The following is a 23,206-nucleotide window of genomic DNA, read 5'->3' as shown; positions in this document are numbered from 1 at the left end:
GCCACGCCCGATTACTCGGATGCCGTATTTGATCAATTGTTGGTCTTGTACGACAGCCGGCTACAGCGGCTGTGGGAGGGTATGCCGCCGCGGTACATGCTCGTCATCGCGACGGGGGCTGGTGATACGGCAGAGTACGACAGGTATGTACTTGCGTGCATGCATGCAATGACCACGTTGCATTTACGTGTTCGTCTACGTATGTCTGTATTTTTGTGGTGCGTGTCTGGAACCGTTGGGACCCTGTCGTACTTGCAGCTCTTTCTTATGGCGGCTGTTGCTGCGGTCGCTGTCTCTGTTCATTCTGCAGAAGAGGCCTGCAGCTGCTCTTTTGGACAAAAGATGCCAATAGCGCAAAGTCTAGCTCGTGCTTTCCCTTCCTCGCTAGTAGTAATGCTGTGTATGTTTGTATGTATGTAAATGTGTGTGTGTGTTTTACACCTCCTGGAGTTGCGTTACAACTCCTTTAATGCGTAACATTGGGGGTGCCCCATACCTGGGGGCCATTCCTGGAGCTCTGATGACCAGGGCCAGCAGCCCCCAGGTATGGGCCAGCAGCTCCAAAACGTGAACACCCGCGCCGGTAGGAATGCTGCGTGTGGATGGCGGCATTCCGGGGAAGGGAAGGGGAAGGGGAGGGAAGGGGAGGAAAGCCTCCTCGCCGCCTTCTAGTCCTGTTCGTCTTGTGGCCGGCCTTTGCCTCCTCGACCTTCGTGCCTTCTCCCCCCTGGAGCTGGGTGTCTGCGTCTTTCCTGCCCACAAAGCGAAACCCTAAACGCACTCGGTGCGCTCGGCTTCAAGGCATTTGGGCAATTTTAGTTCGTTTGGAATAATCGGACAGCTCTTAAACTATATGACATGTACGGCATATGTACATATAGATAATAGCAAGATATATGTATATGTATAGCATGTATTTTATATACTGACACATAGTATATGTGTACATAATTATATGTACAGCACGTATGTGTCGATGAATGGATGGATGTAGATGTACATGTAGATGTAGATGTGTGTAATACAGTGCCGTAATCCAACACCAACCAGTTGTTGCCATTGTTTCTGTCTCTTCGTGTACGGCCAGGCTGTACGAGCAAAAATGCAAGCGCTGCATCAAGGACTCTGGTCTCCCTCCCTGGACTCTGGTGAGCGGGACGTAGTCCTACTTAGTAGTAAGTGGTGTTGTTGAGAAAGGAGGAAAATCGAGTCATCTAGTATGGGTCAATCCAACACAGATGGATAACGGTAGCGACCTTGAGGATGGCGAGTTGCCGGGCGAAGTCGCAGACGGCCACGAAACATTTGCGGACCCGCTGAACAAGCAACGCAAGATTAACCACGGCGACCACGCTGGAAAGCATGGTCGGCACGGAACCGATGCTGGTCACAGGCCGGCGTTGAAGCCAGAACCGTACAATCAGGCCCGGCACAGTCTCCAAAACCAAGGACGCCGTGATAATACATCAGCAGACTACAGCGCCGCGCCACTTAGAAGAGGATACCAACAACACGAGCAACACGAACATGCCCAGCAACAACCCAGTCAGTTGCCCTCAGGCAGCATCCGCCGACTTCCATGGCCGACAGGGCCGACAGGGCGACTATGTCCCATACAGCCTGTTCACAGCCAGCTGGGGGCTGTACTTGCCAGATCTGTTTCCGGGTGACTCCTCCTACCGCCGCTTCCTGAGATATTATATGCGTGGCGAGCATGGCTGACCAGATGCTCCACCGAATCCGCCACATCCACAGCGTTCTGGGATTCATGGAAGCTAGGTGCGTGTTGCCAGGTAGGAGGATGCCATCCATCACGAGCCGCCACAACGTCTCCTTATTCTCATTCTCCCATCGTACCCCCGGACCATAAGTGGGCCTGGGTCTCCCTGAAGTGAAGTGGCTGATTTCCGATGGTGCGAATTGCTAGAGGGTGGGAAGTCCCCGGATTAAATCCAGCAGCAGACAGATCGCACACTATGTACGATGCAGCATACTCTTACCCCAAAGGTGGATGCCCGGGTGGGCGAGAAGTCTACCAGCATAGTAAATACAAAGGGCTCCATCTCGGACGGAGACTGACGAAATGACACACTATCAAACATACTCACAATCCCCTACGGACCTCAAAACAATCTAAATAAATCCTACGGGACACGCCTGGGGGCGCCCGAGGACGTTCAGTCGAGGGGAGGAATGTAAGAAGGGATCAGCTCCCCTGGCATCTCCCTGAGTACTCTTTGCCTGGTGTTACATGCACGGCCGCACGGCCACACGGCCGCATGGCCACACGGACATGGGCAATCCTACAGAGTGGGGGCCCCCTGGGTGCTTCACGCTGGAGCCCCGCCCAAAAAGCACATCGACGCTGGTTACTGGGTTGTCTACCTAGACGATATCCTTTTTATCTTCAGAAAAGATCCGACCAGCCACCTCGAGCACATGTGCCGTACTCGAATACCTCAAAGGGGCGTGTTTCCGTGCAAAGCGTGAAGAGTGCGAGATGAACAAGCCCAAAGTCAACTTCCTATGCCACATCGTTGGTCACGATGGACTTACGGTGGATCCCCGAAAAATCGATGCCGTTTCCCTGGGCCTTGCGAACTACCTCCACAAGCTCATCCAAGGGTACTCGTCGCTGGCGACTCCACTCACGACCCTCCCCGGCAGCAAACGGCTGACCCGAATGGAAGAATATGCACCAGCAGGATTCGACGGCATTAAAAATGAAACACCCTCGTCAACGCCCCTTGTTGCGCCTTCCTGACCTTACCAAACCCTTTTCAAAGTAGTAACCGACGCCAGCCATCTACGGCACAGGCGGTGCAATGCTGCAGGATGGCCACCCCGTCGCCTACACCAGCAAGAAGTTCACACCTGCCGAAGTCAACTACACTACCACAGAGCAAGAGCTACTGTGTACTCAATGCCCTACACAGGAGTGGTGCCTGTGTACCTTGAGACCGCACAGGATACCTTCATGATGGTCACACGCCAAGCACGGCGGCAAGAGTTCCTGAGCTGCTTCCACTACACGTGGTAGTACCGGCCGGGCTGCAAGAATGTTGCTGATCCTCTTTCTCGCATTCATACACCTGAAACGGCTGCGGTGGCAGCCATGGTGAGCACTTAGTTGCAAGCGCATGAGCTCGCTTTTGCTTTGCAAGCGCATGAGCTCGCTTTTGCTTTTCCCCTCTCCCTTCCCCATTGTACAGGTCGTCCTCGAAGAGCAGGTGCCGGTCGCGGAAGGTAGGTATTTCGTTGCAAGCGTTGTTGCTACTGCTACTGCTGAGCAGTACTGGTGAGATCTGCCACAGCTTGCAAACGTTTTAGGATGTGTACACAACATGGGCCCGGCGGTGCTGTCAAAGGAAGGGCCCCACACACGGTTGGGGTTGCGCCAGACGTACAGGCATTGCGGGGGTGATCTGCATGGAGTTGGCGGCGGTGAAGGATGTGCTGGGCCTGGATAGGATGAACTTATTTTCATCCGACACCTGGTGGCTGTTGTGGGTTCGATTCCCACAGCGACGGAGGGTACCGCGGCTCGTGTGACTCCTCTTACCTAGGGGCAGTTTTCGTACTATGCAGAGAAATCCCCAGTCACTTCTACTCCTGCTGCTAATGGCAAAGCTGCTGAACATTTTTCAGTGAACATTTACTGTAAGTTTCGATAAGGTCGCTGCAAATTTCAAACGTTTTGTCGACCGACAGTCTTGCATCGTTATTATGAATGTAGTCAGAAAACTAACCAGCAATCGCTGTTATACACTGGGCAGCCAATGATGGCTCAACCCCCGCCTGCTCAGGCTGCACCTGAGGTGGTCGACTTGTCAGGCAAGCTACCGAAGGCGTCTGTCTCTGACATTGGGCAGGCAGCCTTTGCGGCGAAGTATCCCTGGTGGCAGCAAACCGGCAAAAATAAGCAAGGCCACGCGATTGGTGGCTGTAGCATTTGTCAGCAGCTGTCGGTTGCTTGTCGGTTTGTGGGTTTAACTTTGAAGCATTTGGATGCACGTTTTGGAGACACTGAGCTTCTGAAGTGCTTTCGTATTTTTGATCCTGCTACATATGTGAGGATGTCTGAGGAAGAGCGGCGTGGCTATGGCCGTAAGGAGTTCGTGAAGTTGCTAGCACACTTTTGCCACTCGGCAAGCTCTAACCGCCTGTTTGCCTTCGATGTCAGCGAACTTGACGTTTTGCAAAAAGCGTTTTCAGTTATGAGGTCTAAGATGGCCTTGCAGTTGGAGCTGGGCCGCGCCTCCTGGGAGCGGGCCTGGGCTGGAATGCATCAGTGGGTCCACTTCTTTCCACGCTTGATTCAGTTGGTGTATGTCGCTTGTGTCTTTCCCACTCAAACAGCGTGTGTTGAGCGTGGCTTTAGTGTCCACCGCATTATCAAGAACAGGCTGTGTAACCGGCTGTCTGTCCCGTCCATTGATTCCCTTCTGCGTGTTGGATTACTCGGTCCAACCGTGGATATGAAATGCAAACCCCTTGTGATTCAAGCTGCTGAGGAGTATGTTGCAAAGAACCCGGATGGGCTCCTGCACCGTATTGCCAAGGTGGGCGACTGTGTTCTGCCTGATGACAGTGATGATGAGGGCAGTGTGGGCAGTGAAATTGCTGAGGCCTATTATCCTTCTGATAACGGGGAGGTCGAGAGTGTGGCAAGTGATGAGGTGTACCCGTCTGAGGAGACAGATAATGATGTGGCAGGTGTGGTCGAGGCGATTGCTGCAGAGATGGATGAGGAGCGACGCCTCCTTGGTTTTGGGTAAAATCCTTGCTGAAATATTTCTCCCTAGGCGCTATGTACCAGAATAAAATCAAAACATCTGTTAGTTCAGCCGCCCTAGCATATAACGATAGAATCCAGCTAATTTGTATCCCGAAAACCGCTTCAGACAGTTTCGGGGTACCCGAAAACACTCTCTGGCTGACATGAAAATTTTCGGGGAGGGCCCCAAACGATTATGCAGAGGATTTCGGACACGGCCGAAATTTCTGGGTACCCTGGTGAAGAACCCTGGTGGTCAAGGCCATAAAGCGGCTCGAGTCATGCAGGCCTGGCAAAACTCCGGTGGAATGTTTGAAGTGTGCGACTCGCTTGGTGCAGGGGGAGAAATTAACATCATTGCCTCGTCACCCCGTATATGGATGCTTTTCAAGCACCTCCGTTAAGCAAGGGGACATGTTTTCCCAGTCAGTCCAATTTGAGGATCCTCGGGACTTCATTTCTGACACCTCAACCGGGGTTGAAAATGTGTCTTTACGTGCAATGAATGGGGTGCTCACGCCACCTTGGAAATTACATCCCTTCCCGGCATCATAGGATCTTAATTCATTTTCGTTTGTGCTGTTGGGTGATTGAGGTCAACAGTCTCATTGGTAGGGTGAGGGTGGATCGGGTTTCAAGATGAGTATCATGTCGTCATGGAGTGCCCTGGTTACGACGACATTTCGACAGGTCCTACGCGAGCGTCGACGTTAGGTGACCGGCGTTTGCTTGCCAAGGCGCTCCACGCGATGCGTCAGTAGAGAAGTTCGCATAACGATGCACCTGCCTAGCTATGTAATCAGTCACCAGGGCAAACTTATTTCATAGACGCCCAAGGTCTCAGCCCGGCCCGAGGTCTCAGCCCGAGGTCTCGGCCCGAGGTCTCGGCCCGAGGGGTCTCGGCCGTCCGTCTCGCCTCGAGGTCTTGGCCGTCCTTTCCATGGAGCCTTATGCTGCAACTCAATAAGAATTCCCTTTACACAAGTGAATGCATAACTCATGGTTCTTGTCACGTATGTGTTCAGCTCCCTACGACGAGTCCCTGTAATCCCTGTAGGTACGGCAACCGCTTTTCCATTTTTCCGCCAGCAGAGACTTTGTCCTTACGAAGAAGATATAGCATCTGCTTTATGTTCCTTACAGTCTGAGCTCTAGTTTAACAACTCCGCTGGTGTTAGGCGCATGGAAAACCTTGATAGGAAAATACAGGAGGTCGAGTCCCAGATAGAGGCAACGGAGGATGCACTAAAATTATGCAAGGACAAAGACGAGTTGGCCCACTTGCGCGAGAAGGAGCGCCAACTCCGCGAGGAGAAGCGCCAACTCCGCGAGGAGAAGCTCAAACTTCGCGATGAGGAACTCTTGCGTCTCAAGATGCAATGTAAGTGAGCCATGAAGTGTGTGCGGCTGAAGCCTTCGTCAGCACCTATATTATAGTCCACATAAACAATATAGAGACAAATGGTCGTAGTATTGCGCCTGGGCGCCTTTCGATTGCTTTCTCCTTTTATGCTAGAAGCCTTTTTACTATGTGTGTTACGATTTTGGGGTTAGGTTCGCCTGGCGAGTGTTTTGCGCGTTAATTGATTGCCAAGGAGTGCAAGCTGGAGCATTTATTATTAGCGTCTCATAAATCATCTACATACAGATGTTTTGGAGCTTTGGACCATCGTTTCCATGACCGTCCGCTAGGCCAGGGAACGAGCCGAAACTTGACCAGGTCTGCGGAAACTTTTCGTAATCGGGAGGCCCTTTGCGGAAAGGCTGCGGAAACTGCGGAAAGCTGCGAAAACTATAAAATGAATATGTAACGATGTTTTTTAGCTCTTCTCAGTGTGGCGATAACATGGACAGTCTGAAACCAGCTTGTGGCAGTGCGGTTCTGTCCGGTGGGATCTAGAATCTGGTGGATTCCAATCTTGCTCGTAGGTAGAGCCATCTAAACGTATTACTGGGGGTGGCGGGGGCCAAGCGATCAACTATTGTGTGCCCACACCCTTGACGATGTTCACCCTGCCCCCTTCAAGCAGCCCGCCTCTCGACGTGGCTCTGTTCAACTTCAACCACGTTTACGGACATTGTGGAATCAATTATCAAAAACCCTTCTTCTGAGCAGAAACACAGTCAATCTCTATGACTTCGGCAGCCCCCGGGTCGGGGCCAGTGGTTGTTGACATTTGACTTAATCTAATAATTCCATAGTGTAAAACGCAGTCTTTAAATGGCAAACGCATGCCTGGAATCTGTTTTTCAATTTCCGCCGTACAGCAAACGCGGAAATGCGGATTCTCTTTCCGCATTTCCGCCAATCTGGGCTTCGCTGCGGAAAGCGTGACGAAACCTATTTACGCAGGTTTCCGTTTCCGCAGGTTTCCGTTTCGGCTCGTTCCCTGCAAGAATGGGCTAAGACATGCCCTATGGCATAAAACAGGGGGTACCCGGGGGGTACCCCCCCCTTGTTGTGCTTCAGCACTCTCGCATCCCAGCACAACAACGCACGAACGAGCGGTCAGCAGAAATGAGGCTCACAACTATAGATCGTAAACAGTAGCTGGACCTTAGAGCTCAGCAGCCCTTACATCGGTTGCGAAAGCGCTACTTTACAGTGTCGCCTAGCGCGCCTTGCGCGTAAGCCATGGACCAGGAGGCCCAGGATGCCAAGCTGATTGTGCATCTTTCAGATGCATTCAATAAGGACAAGGTGTGGCAGCTGGCCGCCGCAGAAGCATGGAGCAAGGCCACGAATCTCTTTGCGACCCTGTCGCCGACCCTCTCAGCAAGCCAAGCTAGCGAAGTCCTTGTTTCTTTTTTCTCAATTGAAAGCTTCCTCTTTTTTATTAATTAACATTGCCCCTTGCTTCCCGTGTCGCCGCGAGCTTTCCTTTATGTTGGTGTTTATCTTTTTTAATTGTCTTTCTACTTTCTTTATTTTCTCATTTATTTAATTCGACATTAAGCAGTTCCCTCGTTCAGTGGACTCCTGCATGCCAAGGGACATGCGGACGCGCCCGCTCGACTTCATGCTGTGGTGTTTCCCAGTAGCGGGGGCAACCCGCTGGCCGGTTCTCACAGCAGCCAATCTGGCGTCCGTCACCGCACGCCCGCGAATTTTTCACACGCATATGCGTATCCCACCAGCACTCCTGGCTCTTGAAGGCTCTTGAATTTCGCATGCCTGCATCTTTTGCGCACATACGCGTATAGCCCGCACTCCTGGGTTTTGAGAGCTGGCCTTTGCGCAGCCCGCCGTGGCCTTCACACAGTTGTACGGAATATTTATTCTGGTCGTCGTACCCTGCGTTTCGTTTGAGTGAGGGGCTGCTTAAAAAGCTTTGCGCGCCAATACTTACGCAGGTCTTTTCTCGGGATTGTGGCACTTAGCACAGACCCGCACACCGCCTTCAGCCATTTCTCTCCCATTGCACGTGTGTGTATCATGCCACTACCAAACAGCCAAGCCACGAGCTGGTTACATGGCAACACCCACCCACCGGGTGTGTGTTCAGGGAGCTGTTTGGGCTTTTCATCAAAATTTTGTCTGGCATGATCGACGAGACTTTATGTTCCGCCCCAGTATTTGGCAGGCCTTAGGTACATCCCTGTGCCACCAACTAGGTCATGCTTTGCAGAGGGGCCCATGTTGTGTAGACTCCAGCTACTAGTGCTTGCTCTCGCTTCCAGGACATCAATTTAAGCAATCTGGATGCTGCTGTGCTCACATTGAGTGAGGTTGATCATGACGCCGGTTGTCTTTTGGTACATCTGAACTGATCGCCTGCGGACTGTGTCAATTAGGGTGTCAGGAAAAGTTTTCTGCATAAGCGAGGATTTCGGTCCTATAGCCGGTATCATTACCAATAGCATGCAAGAGAGGTCTTGCTGTGATCTGCAGACGTCTACATTAAGGCATAGCTATTGCTTGTGTCGTGACAGCAAGTCACAGCCGCTCCTCTATAGAACGGTGTTCCTAGACTGGGTTGGGAGTTTCTCGGGTTCGTCATTTTGCTGCGGCTGGGCCTGTGACTGGGCTCCCGACGAGCACCGCTGTTTGCTTGTTTGTGTTCGCGATAAAAACACCCGCTGTACGTAGGAACAACGCTTGTTATTTGATTGTTGTAGTGTATGTCTTGAGTGACACACAGCTGACGCCTTTCCTTCCTCTTGGAGGGGAGGTACACCCAGACAGGTGCACCTGCGTGAGGTGCAAATCATTTTGCTGGGGGAAAAACAAACGCAGGGGTTGTGATTCCTTGGTACATGCACACATGCTGTCTCTTTTTAGTCATATTACATTTTTAGGGTACTTCCTGGGCTCCCATGACTTAACGACGACATACCGGTAAAACCCTAAAACCCTAAAAACCCTAAAACCCTACACAACCTGGAATGATTGCTTAAATGATCGTGTCCAGCCTGAGTGCTGACTGCTAACTGCTGCTATGAACCCATTCCCATTGTTGAGCAACTAATGATGTCAATGTTGCATCCCTCTCGTTTCTCCTTAACGTGCAGCTGCGGCTACGGCTGGCCCAGGCGTTGTTGCTGGTGAGTATGACCTGTTTTTTGCATGGCTTCAGTACAAAGACACACCAAGGCCAAGGTCTTGGTCATGCAGGGTTGCGACCGTATTACAGAATAATACGCCAAGCACAATTACGCTCAAATGCGCCCATATACGCTGGCGAGGTGGTCGATTTTTCGGGTGGCGTAATAGTGATGTAAAGTCGGCGTGAAACCCTCAAACCCTATTAGTTTTACCGTATGGTCATATAGGACCCAAACCGCTTGTTCTTATTTTATTATATGTTCGCTAGGCAGCTCGACTCCTGGTGGGAGTGCCCGGATACCTTAGGTGATCCATGCACCTTCCCAAGTGGAAGTACCGGCGTCAAGGCGTGTCACTATCTGAATTGGATGGGGGCGCCCCGCTTAGGGGCACACGGCATAAGTGGCTGGCCCACGCTGAAATAGACATGCCCCAACGTTTGCATCAAATTCTTATGCGTTTCTGGTTAGGCTGTTGGGAGTTAGAGATTAACCAACCTAACGGCCATGAGCACACCGCACTCTTCAATTCTGTATTGGGTTTTCCAATATTGAAAGTATGCTCGCAGTCTAAGCTCCAGCCTGTGGCAAGTTTGCGCGATCGCAATCCTGATGGCACTATGTGTGTCTGTGGTTGTGTGGTTGTGTTATGCTAACACCGTCTGGTGTTGCGATACTCTCCAAGGGTGTATAACAGGGCCACTAGGCAAACGAGTAGAGGGCCCAAGGGCCAGCCAAAGGCTGTCCGAAATAGGTAGATGCCATTTAAATGTACAAGAAAAAATATTATCCAATACACTCTGTGTGTGCAGGGTTCGTCTACAATGCCACCCTGGCAGCCTTCATCCAGGCGCTGCAGAACGCTGAGGTCAAGGACATCGGCGGCGGCATGTCCCTGCTGTCGTTCGACTCCAACACATTCTTTCCAGATGACCTCAAGCGATGCCGCCATGCCCTCATGGTCCGCGACTTTTTCCCCACCCTTTTCGAGTTGCTTCAGCAGCAGGAGGCGTGGCTCCTGACTGGCGTCCCTGGTACTGGCAAGTCTTGGTTTGTCTGGTACGCAGTGTACAGCCTGCTACAGCTGAAGGACCCCCCGTCAATCGTCTGGCAGTCTCACAAATTCAACATGCGGCGATGTGTCCTCTTCAAGGCTGGCAAGGCTTACGTTGGTGATGTCGACAGCTTCATGGAGGAACTTGAGCTGGAGTCAACCTGGTAAGTGCCGCCTTTGCATAGCTTCAAATTGGGGGGGTAGGAAGATAGCGTAAGGGTACGACTTGAAGGGGAAAGGCTTTTGGAGGGAGCATGCATAGCAAGCAACGCAGCTGGAGGCCTCTTCAGCACGTGTGCTCTTCCGCACACAATATCGCTGGTGAATGCATTGGCATGCCGGGGCCGCTGATTAGGGCTTAGGCGCGCAATTGTCAACGTTGTGGATGTAGAGCTCTGCCAGGTGGATGTGTATTTGTGCGGTGCCAGGCAAGGAAAGCACAACGGGTGTTGCGCATGTTGGCTACCCCTCCTGTGTCCATTGTTGAAACCAACGCAACTTATTGTCAGCATCAGCTTCAATGTGCGTGCCTTGATCCTGCTGCCCATAGATTCCGTGGTGTTGGTGCATGGGGAGGCCTGATGACCAACATGGTCAGGAAGGCAGCATGTTGCATGTCAATAATTGAGCCGTGTATGGTTTTGGTCGGGTTAGGACATGCACGGGATTGCAGTCGGCCTCCCTGATAATGTCATCTGGGGCTGAATTATGAAATGCCCGCGATCGATGCTGCAGGTTCTTTACTGACGGCATCATGCCGCCGAACGTCGCGGCTCACACCATACTGATCTGTTCGCCCAATCGCTCCATTTATAAGGTGTGTATGAGCATGGCCTTGGACGCCTGGACTTCCCCCACACGTGACCAATGCCGTGCGGGCTGATTGGCGGTTCCATGTACAGGAGTGGGTTAAGGGGCGCGATGACATCACACTCACCATGCCGCTGTGGACGTGGCCTGAGATTGAGGCCTGCTGGCAGCGCCTGTATCGCGACAACTCAAAGGTGTGCAGCCTGTGTGCCATGATGATTGTTAGTATGATGTAGCGTGGTCTGGCTGCTGTCCGCCACTGGTGATCAAAGCCTTGATATGTCCATTGCAGCTATCCCTGGAACGTGTGAAGCGCCGCTTCGATATGTACTACGGTGGCGTGCCGCGGCTGGTGCTGGAGTTGCCGTCGCAGCCGGGTTACAATCAGCCGGACGATGCAGTCGTCAAGAGCGCACTCGCCTCCACAAGCCTCAATAAGGTGATACGCTTGCACGGGGTGCGGATACAGATGCAAGGATGACTTCGAAGATGGTATGGGGGGAAAGTGCGTTTGGTTTTGTTTGGTCAAACCTCCACTCTTAGCAGCATGCACTGTGTTACTGTCAATGAATGAACAGGCAGTCATGTGTGGCATTCCACAGCAGATGACTGCAGCCTTATGTCAATGTGTGTGGCGAAGCAGTACTGCATCGACAGAATAGCTACACGAAATACTACGTTGCTGTGCATTTGTGGATCTGGAACTGTGGATGCTGACGGTGCCAATGCACATACACACATATCTAGTCTTTAAAGGGCGCAGCATGTGCACCATTATGACTGAGGCGCCACCCCTGGCATTGGTCAGGTACCTCTCGGAAATATGGGAGTCCAGGCACGTCGCGCTGAGGCGCTTCACCCTGAAGCGGACGAGGGAGAATGAAGATGACCTCCCGCGTACCTGCATCAATACCAATACAACATCCATGGCCCCCCCGGCTTCTACGGACACACCCACACTTGTGTGCGAAACTTGTAACAGTAACATATCGACCCACTTCCTCATTGCTGCAGCAGCCGCTCACACCACAGATCATATTCTGATCTATAGAATCACTGTGCACGTGCACAGCGATGTAGTGCGCTACATTATGCATCAGGATATGGGGGCTACCCCCTTTACAAGGGCCTCACTGTTGAATACTGTGCACCTGGCCTTGCATTGGACTGATGCCCCTCCCTTCATCAATGTGGTTTCTCTCGTGCACCCGCAGGTGATTAGTGCTGTAGGCGCCTACGATGCCGCCCCGGAGGCCAGCCACCGCATCGTGCACCAGGATGGGGACCGCAGCACATTCAGACTGCTCAAGTACCGCTTTGCCACTCCCCATGTCGGCAGCTTGGTTACCCAGCAGGTCAGAGCAAAGGGCCTTGGTGCGCAGCTGGCGTATTACATGTCGGATGAAGGTGGCTTCAGCGGCCTATTTTGGGAGCCCTACGCCCACCAGGCTTTTATCAATGGTGGCGAGTTTGAGTACAAGGTCCTGAGCGTTCCTTGCAGTGTCCCCCACACGGGCAAGCGGGGCCGGCCCCGGAAGGCCGACCTTGAGGAGAAGGAAAGGTCGGCTACCGCAGCTACTGGCGGGAAATCGATGGTGATGACCCAGCAGCCGCTCGAGCAGGTGCAGTTTCTGGCGGCAGACAAACCGGAGGAAATTGACGTTCACTTCAGGGAGGCAGTGGAATCGCGCACGGCGCCCGCCTACCTGCAACCGTCGCATGGCCGCCACCCATGCATCGATGCCTGTGTCCTGCCAGACAGGCTGCTGCAGATAACAGTCAGCAAGAAGCGCAAGGCCGTCGACGAGGAAATCCTTGAGCGGCACCTGCAGTGCCTGCCTCCCCGGGACGTGTACTACCTTGATTACATTGTGCCCGCAAGCAGCTTCCAGGCCTTCAAGGTGCCCGATCTGAAGCGGACTCCAGGATCACGCGTGGCGAAGACGACTCAGCGAGTAGTGAAAATAAACTGCATGCAGCAGCGGGCTGCACCGCTGCACACAAGCGCTCTGTTGCTGAAGAGGTCCTGGTGCGCGGGCTACAGCTCCATGCAGCTGCGTCGTGTTTTCTGAGCTGATGGGGCGGATATTGTTCTGCAGCAGCAGCGTAAGTGGACTGGTGTCTCAATATAACTGCAGTATGGTGCCTTGCGGATTGCAGGTTGGTGCCAGTGTTTGGAGCACTGTGGCCATTGGGTGCATGCGGACCGCAGGGGGTGAGGGATGGGTAGATAGGGGCATGGTGTCAGCTGCTGCAGGCATCATAGTGTTGATAGTATCAGTGTCTGTGGTGTTTGTTGCAATTGCAACCTGGGGACACGTTGGGACACGTGCAATCCTTATGTATGTCTGTGGCATGGTTGTAGCTTAGGTTGTCCAGTAGGCCTGGAAGGTCTTTTTTCGGATAGTGCTGCATTCATGTTGTGTAGTTCGTTGCCTTTTTCTGGTGAGTCTTGCAAGTATGTTGCACAGCCTTTCCAGTCTGACATTTGAGTTGCTGGGGCACTTGTAACCCGTGTCTATGTAGGGCTAATGCCCGCAATTTTACGAGATGTGCATGTAGCTGCTGTATATGCATGACATGTGAATCATGCCACTGCCAATCGCTCCAACGAGTGTTGCGGCCATCCTAGTTGCAAAACTGAGCAATCATCGCGCCCCACCCCCCATGGGCAGCAGGGGAGTATGTGTGCTACGTACTGATAGGGGATTGCTTCTGTGTTAACTGGGAGGTGGGCAACATATTGTACCCAACAATCGTAGAGAAGTGAGTGAAGTGATGGTGAGTTCACTTCGTTGTCGCCGTTGATTACTGTTGTCCTTTTTTCCGCTGTCCTACTGCTTCAAACATCCGTGTCACTCTTATCATTTTTGTGTTTGTCATGCTGATCTGCCGCATTCTATTCGCGTCACCTATGCACACCTCGTCACTTCGTCGTGCAGTCACACCAATGCGGATTAGTTGTGTGCTACGGTGAAGAAGAACTGCTGGGCTCTTCATGAAGCTTCAGCGCAATGGCGTCGTATGGCCATTCAGTTGCTCCTTGTCCTCCTCCCCTCCCCCATCCTCCGTGCCGTCCACTGCGCCGGCGGCGGCACCGGCGGCGGCGGACGGCGCGGATCTCTTTCGCTTGGCGTTACGTTGACTTAACTTGGTTGTTAGGAGCTCCGTTGTGTTGTGAGCTGAAGGGAGGGCAGGGATACGGGGTCGGGGGGGAAAGGGGGGAGACGGACCACGAAAGGGGGGGAAAGGGGGGGACAGAGCTGTTCACGGAGTTCAGGAGGGTCTGTCGGGTTTTAGAGGTTTATCTTCTTACTTAAAGGCATGCGAAGTCTGGGGGCGAGGGGAGATATGACAGAGCCCCAATTCCGCCGCAGCAGCCGCAGGGAACCCGTCACCACAGGCTTTGAGTCCTGTAGACCCCCTGTGAGTCCCCCTTTATCCCGGCCCCCTTTTTTGATGTGGGTTTTGACGAGTGAACATTCACGTATTGTGAGTCGTGTGTCCGTCTGTCTGTCTGTCTATCAGTTTATCTATCTATCTGTCTGTCTCGTTGCGTGCCGTTGTCTCGGCTGTTGACGTGTTTTGTCGTGTAGCTATTTCCCAAAGTCCCGTCACCTCCCATGAGGCCACATTGGCAAGTTGTCTTAACGTGCGCTTTTGTTTTAGTTATTTGCGTATGTTTGTATGTGCTTCTGCATGAAAAGGTAGCACGGCACGATCGTGAGGTGGCGGGCAGCGGTACGGAGAATACCGGGGGGGGACCCGCGGACGATATTCCGGAGCTAGGGGGGTGGCAGGTGAGAGAGTGCGTGTGTGTGTGTGTATTGGATGTGGGATGTGGGGCGGGGCGGAGCTAGCGGGGGCCCATTGGGAGGTGAGAGAGGAAAGGCGGACAGCGATGCAACGAGGTGCGGGTGCGTGTGCGGGTGCGGGTGCGGGTGTGGGTATGGGTGCGGGTGGGGGTGCGGGTGGGAGAGGAAGGGGAGATGAAGGAAACTTGGTAGCTACAGTCGCGAGGTATACGGCGTGGGGTGGAGGGCGGGATGATCCGCTACGGTGGCGAACCAGGTGATATGTACCCGGGGGGAAATTCGCTACGTGATGATTTGAGTGTAGACTACATGCGTGTGCGCGCACACCCACTAGGGAGGTTGGGCTGCGTATCACCCCCCGCGTGCATGCAGCCTCCTTAACAGCCTGCATATGCGTGTCCCGCTTTATGCCTGTGCACGTGTATGCGTAACGACAACAGAGAGTGTGTGCATGTATGTAGATATGTGTGTTTACCGTGTCGATGTTGTGTTTTGACGTCTTTCTCTGACACGCAGGCGTCATCGGCCCCCACGGGGAAATGGGTGCCGAGTACGGCCTCCGTACGCCACGTCAGGCCGGCAGCCGCGGCGGCCTCCGGAGAAGGAAGGGGGCGGCGCCGCCACCGCCACCACGGCCCGCGGCCGCACGAATTTCGAAACGACGGGAACGGCGGAACACGCGGGTGATGAGCAGGGCAGCGGTGGCGGCGGCGGCGGGAAATAGTCTGGTTGGTCGAATGAGCTGACAGGCAATGGCATCACCGAGGTGATGAAGTCGGGCATCGGATGGCTCAAGGTGAGCTGGGGGTGTGGCGATAACAGACAGTGACAACAGAGAGTGTGTGCGTGTGGTTGTGAGGTTGTTGCAGAAAACCGCATACACATCTACACGTGACACTCGATACTCGGCATGTCCCGGAAACTGCTCTCCACCCGCCACATAGCTCCACAAGGACTGAACCCCGCCGGCAGCACCTTTGCACCCACCATCCCTCCTCCCTCTCACCCATCTCCAACCACCGCTACCTCGTTACAAAACCCTTTTCTTCCAGGCGCACACAAACTCAACCAACGTCTCGCTCCACGTCGGCAATAGAACAGCACAACGCCCACCGCAACCGGACATAAAGACATCGCCCGCCACTACCAGCGAGGCGGCCGCGGAGCAGGTGGGGACGGGAGAGGGCAGGGGAAGCGGCAGCGTGGGAACGGACGGACCCGTGGGTCATACAGCGCGTTGTCGTGTAGCAAATATCCGTCACCTCCCATGAGGCCACATTGGCAAGTTGTCTAACGTGCGCTTTTGTTTTAGTTATTTGCGTATGTTTGTTTGTGCTTCTGCATGAAAAGGTAGCACGGCACGATCGTGAGGTGGCGGGCAGCGGTACGGAGAATACCCGGGGGGGACCCGCGGACGATATTCCGGAGCTAGGGGGGTGGCAGGTGAGAGAGAGTGCGTGTGTGTGTGTGTATTGGATGTGGGATGTGGGGCGGGGGGAGGTGGGAGGTGAGAGAGGAAAGGCGGACAGCGTGGCAGGGGAGGTGTGGATGCGGGTGTAGGTGTGGGTGAAGGTGTGGGTGCGTGTGCGGGTGTGGGTGCGGGTGGGGGTGCGGGTGGGAGAGGAAGGGGAGATGAAGGAAACTTGGTAGCTACAGTCGCGAGGTATACGGTGTGGGGTGAAGGGCGGGATGATCCGCTACGGTGGCGAACCAGGTGATATGTACCCGGGGGGAAATTCGCTACGCGATGATTTGAGTGTAGACTACATGCGCGTGCGCGCACACCCACTAGGGAGGTTGGGCTGCGTATCACCCCCCGCGTGCATGCAGCCTCCTTAACAGCCTGCATATGCGTGTCCCGCTTTATGCCTGTGCACGTGTATGCTTAACAACAAAAGAGAGTGTGTGCATGTATGTAGATATGTGCCTTTATCGTGTCGATGTTGTGTTTTGACGTCTTTCTCTGACACGCAGGCGTCATCGGCCCCCACGGGGAGATGGGTGCTGAGTACGGCCTCCGTACAACACGTCAGGCCGGCAGCCGCGGCGGCCTCCGGAGAAGGAAGGGGGCGGCGCCGTCACCGCCACCACGGCCCGTGGCCGCACAGATTCCGAGACGACGGGATCGGCGGAACACGCGGGTGATGAGCAGGGCAGCGGTGGCGGCGGCGGCGGCGGCGGCTAAGAAAAGTCTGGTTGGTCGAATGAGCTGACAGGCAATGGCATCACCGAGGTGATGAAGTCGGGCATCGGATGGCTCAAGGTGAGCTGGGGGTGTGGCGATAACAGACAGTGACAACAGAGAGTGTCTGCGTGTGGTTGTGAGGTTGTTGCAGAAAACCGCATACACATCTACACGTGACACTCGATACTCGACATGTCCCGGAAACTGCTCTCCACCCGCCACATAGCTCCACCAGGACTGAACCCCGCCGGCAGCACCTTTGCACCCACCATCCCTCCTCCCTCTCACCCATCTCCAACCGCCGCTACCCCCTTACAAAACCCTTTTCTTCCGCGCGCACACAAACGCAACCAACGTCTCGCTCGACGTCGGCAATAGAACAGCACAACGCCCACCGCAACCGGACATAAAACGGACATCAAAGACACCGCCCGCCACTGCTTCAACACATACATACGTACATGCGCACAAGCACGCATCACCGCCCTCCCAGGACACCTACCAGCAGATGTTCGGTAGTGCACCAAGGCCGGTGGGGAAAGACCAGCCTAGGGGTGGCGAGGCGGGGTGCCCCGCCCCCCGCGCCAGCACAGGGACGGTTGGAACAGCCCCTGACGCCATTTCCGGCCTACGGCTTTACGGCTAGTAGGAGGGCTGGGTGTTGAGAAAGGGCAAGAGCTGGTCTGGGTCGTGGTTGCTGGTTGTGGATTCGATTGGGATACGGTTGTTTACCGGTAGTTGGCTGTTACGAGATCTGTTACTCCCTACAGAGCATTTGAGAAACCGTTTTTGGTATAGAGTTTAGTATGTGAAAGCGACTGGCCTGCCTAAAACTCCGCAGCGTGCGGCCTGTGGAGTGGAAGCTGTGATAAGAGCCAGCCGGTTCCGAGCAGCAGCGACCCCCCTGTACTTAGGGTTTAGGGGCTTTAGGGCTGTGCGCTGGGAATGTTGCCTGGCCAGCCCCGCTGGACGGAAGCCGAGTCCGGTGACCTGTGTCCCTGAGCTCCTGCCAGCCTCTTTGCCAGCCAAGGGCCATCCTACTCCGCCGGCTGATTTACCGCCATTTCTTTGACTCTCGTACTCCATATTGCTTGGCTGCCCTTTTACACTTTTTTCAACCCCATGCGCCGCAGGACGGCAAGATCAAATTTACGATTGAGAATGCGACGCGCACTCGCATCGTGCTGGCGGACACGCGAATTCATATCCTAGGTTCCTTCCAAAACATTCGGGTGGCGCGTGATGCGTTGCGCTCGCTCATCCTCGGCTCTCCTGCCTCCAAGGTCTACTCAAAGCTTCGCTCGACATGCGCGCGCTTGATTGACAGCTGGAATGGCTTCTGTCTGGAGCAGCACAGCGGTGGGGAGGAGGACAGTTGTGAGCGGGACCCGTTTCACAGGGCAGCAGCAGCAACAGCTGAAACCAGTGAAACCGTAGGGCGGGGCTGCCTGAGCGCCTGTGCACGACAGTTGAGCGCCTATTTGGCAGGGGAAGCAGAAACGTGGCTGTAGGACGAGGGGCAACAATTCGTTGTGAAGGAAAGGCCGATTGGGTCAATGGGCCAAGAAATTTTAGGCCGTGTGCAGAGCATACGTCTACAGCAGACGCGGGTACCTAGGGCGGTAGGGAAAGGGGAAAAAGGGAGTTGCTCAGGGCGCGGGGCAAAGCGGTGTTGTGCTTAGGGTAGGGTTTTTGGAGAAGGGGGAGGTGCAACCGGGGCAGCGACGGTTTGTAAGGGAGTTAAGTACTAATGTTATGTACATAATGCTGTGCATTGAGAAGGCGCGAGCTGCGAATTGGATGTCTAGTGTACTATCAGTTTTCTTCTTTCTTTCGTGGCAGAGTACAGGGGGATTCTACGGTGGCCTTTGGAGGGGGAGTTAAAGGTAGCAGTGACTGGACGATAAGATACTTCAGAAGCGAGCAGTTTCTACCAGATGGGAGGGAAATCCTCGTCACGGCTCTAGCGCAGGATGCTATGACTATGTGACGATGGTGAATTACAATGATGCTTTGTGCAGTGCTTTTTGACGAACAAATGCAGCGAAAGCATTGAACACGATTTCCTGCTATATCTCCCACCGGCGAGGCTACCTTTTCGGATTTGCTGTACGACGCGGGTACAGGCGTGATGGTGACTCATTTCGCATACATACAGGCTTACAACCCATCTTTGACCTATGGACCTTGTCATCTGTCCTGTATCAAATCATTTATGTCTCACTGTCAATAGCGAAGACTTTTTCCTTTGGACTTGACTATCCTTTGTAAGCGCCGTGCAAGTGAGCAAGGGTTTGTCCATACCAGCTCGCCTCAGGCTTTTTCTCCAGCATACAACCGCGGCACGGGAAAGGCGCGGGCACAGTTTCTCTTTTCAAAGTCCTTTCCCTTGGCCTCTTACTGCCGGGAAACAGCCTAAGGAAGCGAGCGATCAGGAAAGATGAGGCGCGCGCTCGGTCAAGCCTTTAAAGCTGCGGCAGGCGCCCGTGATTCGTAGGTGCGCGGTCCATATCCCGAAACAGGAATCTTTTTCCGTCGTAGCTCCTCAGCAAAAGCCTTGCGCAGCAGCTCCCTGGCCCTCGGTCCGCCCTCACGGCCACGAGTCCTCACTTGGCAGGGAGCTTGACTCTGAACATGCAATGTAAACCATTGAGAAGTGGGGAGAGAGGTAGTGGCCCCGATGAAAATTGCCGCCCGTATCGGCACCAGTGACCCATGGGTCACTAGGTCGGTATTTCGATCGGCCCCAACATACACTCGCACACACAAATACACACACATCCAGACCCGGTTCTACGTATCCATTTGTCCACAGAGTTTCCGCTCGTAATCCGGCGGATGGAAGCGACTTCGAATCCACCGCCGCCACCGGACGGGAGGCCGTGTGCCCGCGAGATCTCCGGACGCGCCGCCCGATCCCGCCACGCGACGCAGCGGGCGGCGGGAGACGATGCCGGATGAGCGGGCGGCGGAGGAGCTGGTGTGGATGACCATCCGTCATGGCTCCGGAAAATCGGCGGAGGCCATTTTGGCAGGGTGGGTGTGCAGTATAAGGGGTTGCGGGTGAGGGAGGGGATTGGGGGACGTGTAAGCCCGCGACGGCTGTCCATTTCCTCCCCTCTCCTCTCCATCACCCCTCCCCATCACCCCTCCCCAGGTGCTACCCTTTCCCACTCACCCACACACCCACTCACCCAGTCGAGCCTTCCCGAGCTTGCAGCTGTTCGCACATGCATGTATGTATGTATGTACCACTTCCACGTGCAAGGAACGTGAGTGCGACAGGGGGGCCCCCTGTGGGCGCCGGGAGGCGGGAAGAGGGGGCATGTGGTTGCGAGGTTGGTGCAGAAAACCGCTTACACATCTTCACGTGACACTCGATACTCGGCATGTCCCGGAAACTGCTCTCCACCCGCCACATAGCTCCACAAGGACTGAACCCCGCCGGCAGCACCTTTGCACCCACCATCCCTCCCCCCTCTCACCCATCTCCAACCACTGCTACCTCGTTACAAAACCCTTTTCTTCCAGGTGCACACAAACTCAACCAACGTCTCGCTCCACGTCGGCAATAGAACAGCACAACGCCCACCGCAACCGGACATAAAGACACCGCCCGCCACTACCAGCGAGGCGGCCGCGGAGCAGGTGGGGACGGGAGAGGGCAGGGGAAGCGGCAGCGTGGGAACGGACGGACCCGTGGGTCATACAGCGCTCTTCTTCCCTGGGATGCTTATTTGTTAGCTGGTAGTAGTTGGATGAGTTGCGGTGGGACCACATACGTTACAGCTCCCTTGCCAGACGTTCAGGTTCCCACTTCATGGCATCCTTCATATGCTCGAAGCTTGGAAACCCATATCAGATCTGATTTTGTCGTACATCGGACATTCCAGCAAAACGTGCTTCTCATCTTCAATATGGCTATCAATGCCGCAGCAGGGCCATACTTGCTCCTCCCTAGGTGTATAACGCCGTCCCAAGGCCTTGCACACTCTGTTAGCCGCCAATGCCCAACAGCAAAGCCTAAACTGCATAAGCTTTGCGATTCACTGAACACAGGATAAACGTTGTGATATGCGGGAGGACCTCCTTCCCGCCCGCTTGTTCGGCCGCTGGACCCATCCAATGCTTCGCCATGTGAATTCCTGATGGGTGCACTTCTGGCTGGACATCTGGACACTCTAATAATACCACACCTTTTGGCAATGACCTGTTCATTAGCCATTCCACTCGTTCGTCTACCTCGTGTAGCCCATGCAGGGGCTCTTTCGAAAGAGAGGCCATGCAAGGAATGGAATTCCATGCATCTCCTGCATCGTGTCCCAGAAAGCTTAGAAAACGGATGAGTAATGCCCCCTTACCAATGTGCCTGAAGCCTTGCCTTGCCTGACCACTTGGTGGAGACTATACATGGTTCGGTTCCCAACCATGGGTCACGGCGTTGGAGTGTTCCATGGAGGGAACTAAGCTAGCTGGATATGACGGACATATGCGAGGATATTCCGTCCTAGGCCTTTCCTTCACAGCGCATGGAGGCGCAACTCCGGGAGTACTGCTAGTTGCACACTACACGAAGTACTAGTAGTAATATTAGTAGTACTACTGCATGAACTAGTACTACTGCACGAACAGTGTTAGGGTAACCACAATGAAACGGAAGTTTGTACTCCAATTGATAATTTGATGTGCGGGCCTATTATGGCTTAATGGATAAAGCACCGGTCTATGGAACCGGAGATTCCAGGTTCGATCACTGGTAGGCTCGTATGCAGCTCCTGTCTTTTACCCAATTCAGTTTGGACTTCTGCCTGACGAGGCATAAAGCTAACGACGATAGTCGCCCCCAACCACATCCACAATAATGCGAACCCTTCATTTGAAACTGTTGGACGAGTGACACGCCACCACCCGGCCCACCCGGCGCCCACCAGATACTGAAAGGATACGATACTGACCATCCCCTGAAGGGGAGACATGTATCTAGGGGAAGCCCCCTATTCCTAACAACCCATTCCTAACAAGGACACCAGGACCTCATGCATGCATGCAGATCCCACTGGACATAGCACCTCCTCAGTTAATACGATCAGACGTGAAAATTAAGCTAGCTCTTAAACTGTTTTACGTAAAGACGTACAGTCTAAACCACACATATACACAGACACACACTCTCCCTCGCTCTCCCTATTGTTGAGGCGCCACCCCTAACGGCCCCCTAACCACCCCTAACGGCCCCCAACCACCTAAGGAGCTTTCTGCTTTACAGACGAATGACGAATACCGCTCCCCTACTCCCTACTTCTTTTGCCAACAAACATACATGCATACAAACAAACAAACAAACAAACAAACAAACAAACAAACAAACAAACATACATACATACATACATACATACAAACAAACATACATACATACGAGAGGGAGGTTGAGGGGATAGATTGCGAGGGGGGCGGGATCAGGGATGGGGCTTGGGGGGGTGCCGCGCAAGGGGACATGGGGGAGGGAGGGTTTATTTGCCTGGGGGAGCCGTACCGGCGGAGGGGGGGGAGACCGGGGAAAGGGCGGGGAGAGCCGGGGGGGGAGGGGAAGAGGTAGAGAGTACACCAAGAGGATGTAGGGTTGAGGAGTGGTGAGTGGAAACAGGTGGCCGTAGCGAGGGCGCGGATGAGGGGGAGGTGGGCACCCAGAAGGGGGGGCCGTACTCGAAGGTGCGCGCGTGGTGCAGGACTAGGTTCTTCAGGGTACGAGACCGGGTTTTTCGTGGTGCGGCGTCTAGGTGAGATAGGATCTTGGGAACCAGCCGTCTTGGTAGAGCGGTATTGGGGGGGCGCCGAGCTGGCTACCCTCCCCCCCTGTGGTTTCCGGAGGCTTGATCGCCCTGCGTTGCCGCAGGGTCTTCCCGTTTGAGTACTTTTCAATTTAGACCCAGTGCTGTGGAAGGGCGCGGACTTGTGCGGTGTTACCCCCTCGACGGGGGCTATCTCCCCTGGACTAGCCCAGGGAGGGAGAGGCGGAGGAG

The 23,206-nt window shown here is 54.2% G+C and overlaps 2 protein-coding genes across 2 annotated transcripts; both read left to right on the top strand.

Moving 5' to 3' along the window:
* Nucleotides 1-7,412: 7,412 nt before the first annotated feature.
* VOLCADRAFT_96640 (uncharacterized protein) lies at nucleotides 7,413-13,258 on the top strand (the record flags this gene model as incomplete). The annotated part of the gene is made up of 7 exons (XM_002955710.1): nucleotides 7,413-7,478; nucleotides 9,290-9,322; nucleotides 10,182-10,540; nucleotides 11,112-11,193; nucleotides 11,279-11,380; nucleotides 11,479-11,643; nucleotides 12,401-13,258. 7 exons carry the CDS (start codon nucleotides 7,413-7,415, stop codon nucleotides 13,256-13,258), a joined length of 1,665 nt encoding a protein of 554 aa, XP_002955756.1.
* Nucleotides 13,259-18,322: 5,064 nt separating this feature from the next.
* On the top strand, nucleotides 18,323-18,505 carry VOLCADRAFT_37897 (uncharacterized protein; the record flags this gene model as incomplete). The annotated part of the gene is made up of 1 exon (XM_002955709.1): nucleotides 18,323-18,505. A coding segment is annotated over one exon (183 nt), but the record flags the coding sequence as incomplete, so codon positions are not given.
* Nucleotides 18,506-23,206: the final 4,701 nt, after the last annotated feature.

This window comes from Volvox carteri, assembly GCF_000143455.1.
Source record: "Volvox carteri f. nagariensis unplaced genomic scaffold VOLCAscaffold_54, whole genome shotgun sequence".
NCBI classification, from domain to species: domain Eukaryota; kingdom Viridiplantae; phylum Chlorophyta; class Chlorophyceae; order Chlamydomonadales; family Volvocaceae; genus Volvox; species Volvox carteri.
The sequence above is the reverse complement of the archived record's forward strand: the minus strand, read 5'-3'. Positions and strand labels throughout refer to the sequence as shown.